The sequence below is a fragment of the Etheostoma cragini genome, chromosome 12 (assembly GCF_013103735.1).
Source record: "Etheostoma cragini isolate CJK2018 chromosome 12, CSU_Ecrag_1.0, whole genome shotgun sequence".
Taxonomy (NCBI): Eukaryota; Metazoa; Chordata; class Actinopteri; order Perciformes; family Percidae; genus Etheostoma; species Etheostoma cragini.
Window position 1 is genome coordinate 16,471,479 of NC_048418.1, and position 12,133 is coordinate 16,483,611.

A 12,133-nucleotide genomic window follows, 5' to 3' on the forward strand; every position below is an offset into this window, starting at 1 on the left:
AATCTTTTAAAGGACTGGATGCATTCAGTGTATCGGAATACATAAAAATATTATTGTATGGATACATTTTCAAATGAATACCATAAAGGACAATGAAGTCTTTGTACAGAGACCTTAAAACATGTCTTTAGAGGTCTTTAATATTTGTATTTAGGTCCAGAGAAAATGATATGCTAATAGATAAAGTCAGATACATAACAAGACAGACTTGTAATACTATCCAACCTTTTCAGAGGTGTTCTGTCCTCACACAGAGTGGAGGAGCCTTTTCCACACAGTATGTTTACTAGACACTCTGAGTTTGTTAACCTTGAGTTAACAAGTTCCAGAAACAGAAACTCCCTTATATTTAGTGATCCTTCAATTGACATGGCCATGAAAACAGACAATCCAGCAGAAGAGGGAACCACACTGCTACTTCAAAATCTGACTCCACTTTTAGGTTTTCATTTGACTATTATGATACTTTTAATAAAAAAAAAGAAAAAAAAGAAAAAAAAGAAACAAAGTTGGATGTGGTTGGCGGTGGCAGTAAATGCATTCAGATAATTTACATAAGTAAAAGTAGCAATGACACAATGTAAAAAAAAGTACTAAATTACAAGTTCCTGGCTTCAAAATATTACTTAAAATTAAGAAATATTATCAGCTAAAGTATCAACCATAAAATTATGCAGCAGAATTGTAATAGTCACTTAATTTCCTATGTAGGCCTATTATAGTTTTGATTATTACCACTGAAACATTCATGTGTAAGCATTTCAGTATTTTCGCTGGATGAAAAACCTACAATATTTCCTTCTGGAATGTTAGTGAAGTACAAGTACAAGTACAATACTTAAGTAAAACGTTAAAGCTGTAATCTAGCCTACTTAGGTGAATGCATTTTATTATTGGAAAACTTGACATGTCTGTTCCCGTGGTGAAAAGATGTTACCATAGTTACCGCACTCAGTGTTGAATGATCTAGCTAATGTTTTCTGTTTGTTAAGTCACCTCTGACCTCAGGTGTAGCTAGCTAGCTAACTACTTTCCATGGAGCAGGACCTACTTGTGCTGGACCTGTGAGGGAGAGCCATAGAATGAAAATGGGATGTACCAGCTATATATATTAACCAATCAGAAACGAGACGGTTGTACATTTAAACTAACGTTTGTCAAAGTGAAAGATACCGAGGAAGTGCGCAGTAGAAGGACATAAGTGGAAGTTTTGGCTCTGGGATGTATCATTAGTGCGCTGGTTACGGTTAAATGGCTTAACGCCATCATTGCTATTTATAACTCTGGAGACTTTTGTCCTTCCTTGACAGTTGAACATTACTCGGTTTTAAGTCGAGAAGTGACGCTTGAAATGCATTTTCTTGGCATTGCCTTGCTAATGTTATGCGACCTATCAATGGGTTATCCTGTACCTATAGGTAAGAACAGAAGCTTGTCTCTTTGCTTTGCATGTTAAGTCAACCCACGCTTATACACGTTAGTAGCTAAGCCTTTGCAAGCACGTACCATTACATATGTAGCTATATTTACAGGAGGCTACTCTATTGCTGTTCATACACTCGAGCCATTCCAATTTCCTGAGATTCGTAATTTTTATTTTTATACTTTAACTGCTCATTTTTTCACAGGTCAATTGGTTATTATGCAGCAGGCTAATGTACAACTGCAGTAGAATGTCAATACAAATAGCCATGTGTTTGCAAAAGTTAGCTTTAGGTAGGTTATTCCGGTACAAATGCAATGACTAGATACTTCGCAGATTAAAAATGAACTATGTACAGTGCATTGCAATAATGAAAAGTACCCAACATTTGAGTGGTTGGACCTATGCCACATGGACCAAAATACAACATTCATAATTTAACACGCTTAAAAGGGCCATTCAGCAGAATTTAGTGCTTTTACTTTTTGTTTCAGGGCTATAATAAACTAATTTATGTTTTGCAAAGTTAAATATTTATGCAGGACTACTTTCAAATGAGTAATCTAAAATGCATTGTGCACAAGTTACATTTTAGCTTATTTTTCATTACATGATACAATTCCTGTGGGGACTTGAAGCCAACTGTATCAATTGGAGTCTTACTTCTTTTTATTTTTTAACTGTTAGATACCATCATAGTGCAGGTCCAGCAGTGGGGCGTGGTGGGTGCTCAGCAGGTCGAGCAGCAGGTCCTTCTCAATGGAGTCTCTCTTACTGGCAAAAACCAGGAAGTTGAAAGCATTATCCAAACCATGTCCGCTGAAGCACAACTTCCAACTCTAATCGGTATCAACCAGACTTCAGTTCTAAGTAAGAAAATCAGTACCAATACCAAATCATGTACCTGTAATCAATGTAATGACAGTGAAAATTGACATAATCAAAATCTCAATTGGGATCAAATATTGTTGTCCGTCAAATAATATGTTTGTTATTAGCTTTTATCTTCTTCCCTAGGAAATCACATTGTCCTTCGTTCTCGCGAATGCATACTGGAGGGGTCTCAGCTGCACTGGACCGACCGAGTGTTCTATGATGGGAAGGTCTATCTGACTCTGAACCACTCTGACACGTGGACAGCCCATGTACCGGAAGCACTGGCCTTTAAAGTGCTGTGGGACCAGGAAGAGAAGAGGCTAAAGACGGCGAGGACCCCCCTTCAGGAGGGATGCATCAAGCTGATGAGAGAACTGATGCTTTCTGAGGAGCAGTCAGGTATGTATTCATTCTGGCTTTGCAGTTTGCTTGTTTTTTTTGTAAGAGATTTGGAACCAAATGAGTGCATGTTACCCACAAAGTATGTCTTTTCAAAATAACCACATTGGTGATACTACAGTATTGTGCTAAGGACACAAGCTGCCAATGTTTAAAATCAAATGACCAGATTTGAACTAGACTGGTGTATATTGATTGGAGCAAACCATGGTGCAAAATGGCTTGATGCGCTCATGGAGAAACATTTTAAGTGCAAAAGTGGTAGCATTAATAGAAACTAAATGATTGATAAGGCGCGCTGTCCGTGACATGAATGATCAGGTGCAACTTTGTTGAAAGGCAGGACACATCTACATCATCTAATCACTTTAATTCTCACTGAGTGATAAACTATAGAATTAACAATAATTTTAAAACTTTTCTCTGTCCGTAGCTGTACCTCCCTGGTAGTTTGAAGTCATGTGACACAATGCATGCTAACCAAATAAATAAAATGGTTATGAAAACATAAAACATCACTTTGTCCCTGTGATTGTAACGGTCCACCATCACATAGAGGTATCCATACATTTTTTGAGTGGCCTCTTTGTTGGCATGCAGTCGGGTTACATTTGTATTTGTTTTTCTAGTTCCAGAAATTCCTTTGCCTCAGTTTCTGATCCCAATCTTGGCGCTCCTGGCGTTTGTAGGAATAATCGTAATCAGCCTCCTTCTCTTCAAAAACCAGGGTGAGTGTTAAGTCAGTGTCCTCATTTATGATCCTAGTGGCCTGATAGTGGCAGCTTGTACCCAAACTCAACAGGGAGAAAATGGGGATTCCCGGGTGGTTTGGATTTCTGATGATTCTCCTAGCCTTTTTCTTGCAATGCCTGGTGTAAATATCATGCGGGCAGGGTAGGACACTGTGTATTGTGTGTTCGGCCCACTAGAATAGTAACCACAATAAACTACTGGCTGCTGTGCCTTGTGGCCCTATTTGATGCTATTTCCATACCAGGCAGTGATGTTCTGTCACTATGGTCTTGATGATGGAGCAGAAATTTCTCAGTATTGAGGGAATGCACAGAATTTCCTTAGGCGTCTGCATTGAAACAGTCTTTGCCTTGCCTTTCTCACCACTATGTGATCTTTACATCTGCTTTAATTTAACACCTACATTTTGAAACGTTTGCTTTCACATGACTGACATGATAGTCATATAATTTGGTATGGAGTCTCATGCTCACAGGGAAATGTATGAGGCACAATGATGTGATTTGTTTTTCTCTCACTCTGAATAGGTTCGCGACACCCTGGAGGTAAGAAAACAACCGCTTTATGTTTTCTCTTTAGTCCCTGTCGCCTTCTCAGTTAAGTCTTGGGAAAATATTGGAGTATCTTGGAGTTAAATATTAAATAAACTCAAACCACATACCCTTTGGATGGGCATTTTTTTTTAATTTTCTTTTTTCCCTCCTGATTCACGCAGTAAAACATGCAATATCACAGTGAGGTTATACTGCATAATCGCTGCATAATTGCAGTCCTATTCAGATTATGACTGCATTTGTCAGGTGACGCAGGGATGATACTTCATGAAAGTTAATGCTTAAAAGAATTTTATTAGGGGCGATATTCAATAATCTTTAACAGTGAGTGAGACTGTCCCTCTGTCATGGAATGTAAGCCTAATCTGTGCTCTTTGATTTCCTTGCAGGTGTTATTGGCTCGATCATACATTACCCTAAAGACATGACTGAAACAGCTCCAGACATAAAAGCCAGTGGTTACCATACCTTGTAATTCAATGCTCCAGCTCATGAACAGGGTCACGTTGGAGCTTTTTACTACATTTCTACTGTTGATTGTCCACTTACTGATTTAACACTTTGAATTCCTTCTGTGTATGAACAGTGTTGCGCCATGAATGTAACCAAAACCTTTGTTAAAATACCAACAGCCCACTGTGTGAAATGCATGTGATCTGGATTCCAGACCACATTATTTTATGCACTTTAATACATGTATCCCACTTTACACTGAATTTACACTTTTATTGCATATCATTTTTGTATTTGTGCATATATAAATACTCACATACACAAAGAAATGTAAACATGATTGCTGTCTTTTAATATTTGCTGGACTAAGCTATTCAGGGACCACTTATGTAAGAAATGACAATGTTCTATTTCAAGCAAGTATCTAATGCAAATTAAGACAGACTGTCACAGATTGTCTTGTTGTCTGTAGAAAAGGCCCTGCTTAAAGTCTTTTGTTTTGCCACTGATAGACCAATCACACCTGAGCTCTACCAAACACTGGATGGACTACTCTAAGTGTGTCCAGTTATCCAAAGGGTCAGATTGTGTTGGTTGGTTTAGAGATACCATCCTTATGGTTTTAATATTTCTTTATTATACTGTTACATTGTTGGGACTTTCTATTCATGTAAACTTTAAGAAATCGTTACATTAAAGATTTTATGGAATGTTTATTTCATATTTTTTACTCCTTCAGCTTACCCTTAATGTTGATTTAAGGACAATTCCAGAACACATCTAATTAAGAGGGATAACAAAAAGAAGCACTTGTCACAAACAGTGCAACACTGTTGACTTTTTTAAAAATCTAATAGCATAATACTTTTTTAAATTTGTATTTACTCTGCCTCATAAAATACTTATGTGAAGCTGTTTAACCATTCTGGCCACTTAGTCTTATGAACACTAAAAACTGCATTACAGCACTATCACCTGTCATAAACAGCTAAAAAATATACCTGCATGACACACTATGCAAAATTAACAAATCGTTGTGAATTGATATTAGAACTGATACAATGATGTGACAATATAAAAATTTGACCAAATTCCGATGTGGCTTAAGTGGCTCTTAAAGATTACCTAGCAATGGGAAATTAGTAGAATACTACACGTCATAAAAGAGTTTTAAAAATGGCAGACTTTGAAGTTTGTATGATGGTTCTAACATTTGATGTTCATTTCCATGATTAATGTTCTATTTCCAGAAAATTGAAAGTAAGGTTGCTGAATGCAAGCAACAGTATATTTTCTTTTAACAATCAAAATCAGCTGCATAAGATTATCCTTCCTGTTTTCCTAGCAGTCCTTTGAGACACTAATACATTAAGGGTATCTTTATAAAATGTAGTCACAGACAGTATATATTTTTCAAATAAAGGTTAGTCCGTGACAGATGTCAGTTTGTCATCATGCGTCTTCTATTGAGTCTATTATTTTCCAGGAGGTTGAGTATTGAGTGCACTGATGAGTCTTCTACGGAAATATTCTTTAGTAAAATAGAATATTTATAAGTAGAATAGAATATTTATTTAACGTTGTGCCTCTCTCTATTTTTCTTTAAAGTTTACTATATTGATCTTTTTGATTGTTCTTTGAATTAGATACCTTTTAAGGTTGTTGTAAAATATAATAACAAATCAGAATACAGGTGTTGTGCTGGAATCTAAAACTCATAAAACAAATGAAACAACAAAAAGGAATTTTCCTGCTTTTATATGGTGTTCAATTACATTTCTCAATCTTTAAACAAAAGACATGTAGCCAAAATTTCTAATTATAGCAACCAACACTAAATCATTCTATAGAAAATTTTGATAATTATAGACTTTGATTTTAGATTTTTTATGTTTTTTATTATTTACGTTCTACACAATTCACAACTCTAATATCAACATTTGGCCGATAGGTGGCAATATATTTTTAGGAGGAGGATTGTTTATGGGCAGGAAGTTTTCTCCACCAATCACATAAACGCATTCATAAACATTACCTTGGTTATAACGGCACTCCTTGAACGAACCAATCACAGGAGCTCTTTCTGGCATTTAAACCGTGTGGCGTCATCGTCACGAAATTCAAAATTTAGAAAGAGAGAGAGAACGGTCAGAGTCCAGTGTGTTCCACGTTTTCTTAAAGAAGTGAGATCGTTGGGTTTATTTTGAGGTTTTGGACGGGCCACATTTGACGGTAATTAAACTTTTAAAGAGGTCATTTGTACTAAAGGGTATGGTAACTTTTGTTTACTTAAAGAAATCTAACTAAATTGACCTGCAGTCGTTATATAGAAGTTGACATTATTGCAAAACAGGTTTGGCTGATGTAAACGACGACTTGTTTTGTACTCCAGCACTGATAGGTTTGGCAACAGGAGACTAGCTTGCTAGCTAGGCAACGTTAACGTAACTGTGACTCAAGCGTTAGCGTGCGTTGCCGAGCTAACGTTAGCTAGCCATCCGACCTAAAACTAGTTCCAACTTTAATATTAACCAGTAGACGTTACTATTGTACGTCATAGAAATATTTTTTTTTATTTTAATTACCCTGACACATTACAGGTTGTGTGAAAACCTGGATAAAATGGCGCAGTTTGGGTTTGAGAACGACATCCATAGCATCTTAAAGCTGGATATGCCCATCACAAACGCTCCCATGGCAAGGTGGCAGAGGAAGGCCAGCTCATCTAACCCATCCGCCTTGAACGGGTTGTCGCCTGGCAAATCTGCCAATGTGTCGCTCAGTTCATCAAAAACACCGAGCAAAACACCAGGTAATGTGTGCAAATTCAGCGTAACACTTAGCAGACTCTGTAGTTATCTGCAATTGTTAACCACTTGAATGTTTTGTGTATCATAGGCAAAAATAAGAAGCAGACCCCCTCTAAGATGGGGGGCGACCGCTTCATTCCAACCAGAAACAGCAAACAAATGGATGTGGCAAGTTTTCTTCTCTCAAAAGAGAATGAGCCTGTGGACACAAACAATCCAGCGGGAACATCAGTGAGTTATTGTTTTGATGCACAGTCTCATGATCCTTAAATTAATTAAAAAAAGGATTGTCTTGATTTTTATATTGATTGTCTTTAAAGGAAAGTCAGAAAGCCTGGTCCATGTCACTAAATGGATACAACATTGAAGATGCAAAGATACTTCACCTTGGAGGGAAACCACTGAATGCTCCAGAAGGTAACTTCAGGATATATGTGAACATATTTCTTGGCAAAAATATGCCATTATTGTATTTACGTGGTTTTTAATTTGGTCTAATTTACAGGTTACCAAAATAACTTGAAAGTCCTCTACAGTCAGGGTGCAACCCCTGCCTCTGTCAAAAAGACAAGATACATATCTTCAACTCCTGACAAAATCCTGGATGCTCCTGATCTTCGAAATGATTTCTGTAAGTGTAAAGAGGTTTTCCTTATAACATTAATGCATGTTAGTATTCTATTCTGTGACAACAACAATGTATGCATAATCTATCACATCTTGGATTAACATCAATCAACTGAGGGTGGATGATGATCACTAAATTGTAAATAGTTTATTTAAGATTTTGTATACAAATATTCGATCTTACACCAAAGGCACTCGTGTACACCTAGCAATCATTGTGTCTCCTTCTTCCTCCACAGATTTGAATCTGATTGACTGGAGCAGTCGAAATGTTCTTGCTGTGGCACTTCATAACAGTGTTTATCTGTTGGATGCCTCTCAAGGAGACATCACTCTTCTGATGAAGTTGGACAGTGATGATGTCTACATCTGCTCACTATCCTGGACCAAAGAGGGAACCTATCTAGCTATCGGCACCAGTGACTGCAAAGTTCAGGTCAGTGTTCTGATGAACACACCACCTTGGTTCATAAGGACACATGCAAACAAATAACTGCTTCATATCTTTAACAATAGTTTTTTTTTTTTTTTCTTAGTTGTGGGATGTTTACAACCAGAAGCGTCTACGCAGCATGGCCAGCCATACGTCTAGAGTTGCTTCCCTGAGCTGGAATGACCATGTTCTCTCCAGGTACAGTTTTCCTCCGTTACGATAATTTACCAAAACATGCATTTACTTCTTGTGTGTTTGACACGTGTGTTTCTTTCCCTAGTGGGTCGAGATCAGGACACATCCACCATCATGATGTGAGGGTGGCAGAACACCACATCTTCACCCTCACTGGTCACTCACAGGAGGTGTGTGGGCTAAAGTGGTCACCTGATGGGCGATATCTGGCCAGTGGAGGCAATGATAACTTGGTTTATGTATGGCCACGTATGCAGGAGGGCACCACCAGCAACTCAGTCCAATGCTGGAGTGATCATCAAGGAGCTGTGAAGGTGAGTAGCTTCATACTTGTACTGGAAAACAGAATTTGTTTAAAGGTCCATATCTTGGAATTTTTCCTGTCTAGTGTTGAGATCAGACATTGCAATCAACTCTCTTGCCCTACGCAGTTCAATTTATGTTTTACAGCTAGGGTGGACTTTCGGCTTCAGAAAGCCCGCCTTTTGCTCTTTTCAATATCGTTTTTATTTTTCTGAGCAACGAAGACTACAGTTTCTGAAATTTGGATTTTGAATGTGACAATGTTTCCATCTTCAAACTTGCCAGAAGCAACTATACCCATTAGCAGCACCTGTGAGTTTATCTTGTGACGGCTAGAACGCAAAATGCAGAGCAGGATATCCTGAATATACCTTACCGGCTAAAGTATTTCAATATGGAGCGTATACCTTGTGGGAGCTGTCAGTAAATCAACGTGCATTCGTTCGTAGTGTCACAATGATCCTTCTCTTTATTTCATAACCGCAACATAAGTAAACTTGTTTTGTCTCACAAAATGCGGTTGAAAAATAGTTTGTCCTTCTGCTCATATCTATCTATCTATCTCTTGACATCGTTAACAACATGATAGGTATCAGTATGACTATAAATTATATTCATGGGAAGAGGATTAAACAAATCAGTGTAATGGCTTCAACACACCAGTTCATGAAAAATTTCAAGCAAATAGGGATAATTGGAATTGATGGTAAATATTCATTAAAAAGGACATTTGTGCAAACGTTGCACACTGGACTTTTTTTTTTTTTTTCTTTTAACTGTATATATGGGTAAGATAAAATGTAACTTGGTTAAGCTTGAAACTACCTTTTGAATGTGTTATCGTAGGCTTTGGCCTGGTGTCCGTGGCAGCCCAACATCCTCGCATCTGGAGGTGGTACCAGTGACCGTCACATCCGCATCTGGAACGTTAACAGTGGCTCCTGCATCAGTTCACTTGACACTCAGTCCCAGGTACCTTCACACTGCTAGACCCTTTTCAGTTCCAATGGATATTCTCAGGCAAATGTTTTTATTTTTGAGAACATTAAACTTCTTCATAGGTCTTTTCTCAAATCACACTTTGTTTTGTTTTTCAGATCTCCTCACTGTTGTTTTCACCCAACTACAAAGAACTTGTCTCTGCCCATGGATATGCCCACAACAATGTTGTTATCTGGAAGTATCCTGCTCTAACCAGGGTTGCAGAGCTCAAGGGTTAGTAACTTTTTTCTTTTTTTTAAAACTGTAAAGGTTATGTACCAAGACATGCTTAACTTTAAATGGAAATATCTAGTGACCTGGGAACTATGCCATGTTTTCTACTACTTTTTAAACATTTTAATGCTTTTTATTATAGGCCACGAGGACCGAGTTCTCAGTTTGATTCTGAGCCCTGATTGCTCAACTATTGCGACTGTTGCTGGAGATGAGACTATCCGCATGTGGAAGAGCTTTGAAGTGGATCCTGTTAAGAAGGCCAAGGAGAGGCTGGTCAAGTCAACTAGCGGTGTAATTCATCAGTCAATCAGATAGTTTGCTATGTTTTTTTCTTTTTTTTTTGGGGGGGGGGGGGGGGGTGTTATGCTGAGTTTATGTGCAAGTGTTTTATTTAATCCACAAAGATGTTCACTGTAACTGGCTGTTAAAAGCTCCCAATGGTGGTGTAATGGATTGTTGGTCTCAATTGTTTATACAAGTCTGCTAATGTGGTGAGTGTCTTTTTTTTCTTCTTTTTTTAAATAAGAAATCAATGTATTTAACTTGTAAGCACTCGGGATGCATTGTTTACCACGGACTAGGTCATAAATAAATGCTTATAAATAAATGGTTTGATTTTTAATATGCTTCTGTCAGTTAATGGTGATGTATTAGTGCCATGGTGCAAACTGTAGCCCTATGTCAATTCACATGTAGTGAGTCATTATCTCCACCAGTGCCTCATGTTTATCCTGTAGCTATGTCATTAATTTGCTCAATCATTAGCTTAGCTGTGGTTTTATATGTCAAATGTTGTCGTCAAATTGCATTTAAGCTTCGCCTGTGGTGTTATTCTGACCCTTGTGCATTCTGTAGAAGTTGTCTTTTAGCCTGTAGAGTTCACAGTATCGGAGGTTTAAGTGTCGCAGATTTATTTGAGCTGCCATTAAGACTGTCTCACTACTTCAGTTTCTAAAAGGAACAAGGTTACTGATTTATCTGACAAATGTAACCAGTTAATCGCCAGTCAAGCACCTGCAGTGAGGAGTATACCAGTAATGTGTAAGCGACAAATAACTTGTCAACGGCGTGCTGTGTATTAGTCCTGTTTATTTGACAGATTAAGACGGCAGAAGTAAGATCTACATTTGATTTAACCATTTTGAACTCTACTGGTAGTAGCATACAGTGGCTTGAGAATGTTTCCACACCCATACTAAAGGTGATTTTAAAAAAAAGGCAGAAATTGATCTTAATGCCTTCATTAGGAAGTCCAACCTTTTAAGGACATCAATTTTCTTTGGGTGGATAATGTAAATGTTCGTCCTTAAAATACAGGAGGTTTAAGTATACACACCGCTGTGTTAAATTCAATAGCAGGCAGATTTTTATTAAAGGGCAGTTATAAGGATCAGTATACTAAGCATCCTGACAAAGTTCCATTGGCCATTGTAATTCAAATAGCCCCACATCATCACATACCCTTCACCATACCTAGTGATAGGCATGGGGATCTTTCCATAAGACCATCTCTCTGTGCAAATCAAACCAGCTATTAAGGTAACGCACGGTGTATACTTATGCCCCCTGTATTTTAAGGAAGAACATTTATTTATTCACAAAGAAAATTGGTGTTCTTGGATTTTCCTTTTTAGTTTACTTAAGGCATAAATAAATACATTTCCAAAACATTTTAATTACTTTTAATTAACTCTAGCATGGGTGTGTAAGCTTTCTCAAGCCACTGTACTTTCACAGGTGCAGGTAAAATAAAACTGGCAAGGGTTTACAATAAAATATAACCTTTTCTCTTACAGGGACATTGAGTTAATCTAAATACTGGTGCACATAACACATTGTGGTGCAATGGCATTTACTTCTGAGTAATTGTACAGAAATGTGAAGAGTGGAAATGTTGCAGATCACAATAGCACAGATACAATGATCATTTCATTGCTGCAGTGCATGCTGTGTAGCCATCAGACACACCTGTGTGCTACAGTGGTGTGAAAAAGTGTTTGCCCCCTTCCTCGTTTCCTGTTCCTTTGCATGTTTGTCACACTTAAGTGTTTCGGAACATCAAACCAATTTAAACAATAGTCAAGGACAA

At 37.7% G+C, this 12,133-nt stretch overlaps 2 protein-coding genes across 2 annotated transcripts; both read left to right on the plus strand.

Annotated features, from left to right (window-relative positions):
* Nucleotides 1-982: 982 nt before the first annotated feature.
* On the plus strand, nt 983-5,172 carry LOC117953850. Its single transcript, XM_034887239.1, has 6 exons — nt 983-1,418; nt 2,111-2,293; nt 2,441-2,698; nt 3,328-3,426; nt 3,979-3,996; nt 4,395-5,172. The coding sequence occupies exons 1-6, from the start codon at nt 1,352-1,354 to the stop codon at nt 4,478-4,480; spliced, it is 711 nt and encodes a 236-aa protein (XP_034743130.1). The 5' UTR covers nt 983-1,351; the 3' UTR covers nt 4,481-5,172.
* A 1,314-nt stretch (nt 5,173-6,486) lies between these two features.
* cdc20 (cell division cycle 20 homolog) lies at nt 6,487-10,661 on the plus strand. The gene is made up of 11 exons (XM_034887231.1): nt 6,487-6,690; nt 7,059-7,270; nt 7,357-7,499; nt 7,589-7,685; nt 7,774-7,899; nt 8,135-8,331; nt 8,432-8,526; nt 8,609-8,837; nt 9,673-9,798; nt 9,924-10,041; nt 10,184-10,661. Exons 2-11 carry the CDS (start codon nt 7,081-7,083, stop codon nt 10,357-10,359), a joined length of 1,497 nt encoding a protein of 498 aa, XP_034743122.1. The 5' UTR covers nt 6,487-6,690; nt 7,059-7,080; the 3' UTR covers nt 10,360-10,661.
* Nucleotides 10,662-12,133: the final 1,472 nt, after the last annotated feature.

Coding starts and splice junctions, on each gene's coding strand:
- LOC117953850 (XM_034887239.1), top strand. CDS start 1,352: ATGCATTTTCTTGGCATTGCCTTGCTAATGTTATGCGACCTATCAATG. Junction 1,419..2,110: donor GGGTTATCCTGTACCTATAG/GTAAGAACAGAA, acceptor TTTAACTGTTAG/ATACCATCATAGTGCAGGTC. Junction 2,294..2,440: donor CAACCAGACTTCAGTTCTAA/GTAAGAAAATCA, acceptor CTTCTTCCCTAG/GAAATCACATTGTCCTTCGT.
- cdc20 (XM_034887231.1), top strand. CDS start 7,081: ATGGCGCAGTTTGGGTTTGAGAACGACATCCATAGCATCTTAAAGCTG. Junction 7,271..7,356: donor AACACCGAGCAAAACACCAG/GTAATGTGTGCA, acceptor TGTGTATCATAG/GCAAAAATAAGAAGCAGACC. Junction 8,332..8,431: donor CCAGTGACTGCAAAGTTCAG/GTCAGTGTTCTG, acceptor TTTTTTTCTTAG/TTGTGGGATGTTTACAACCA.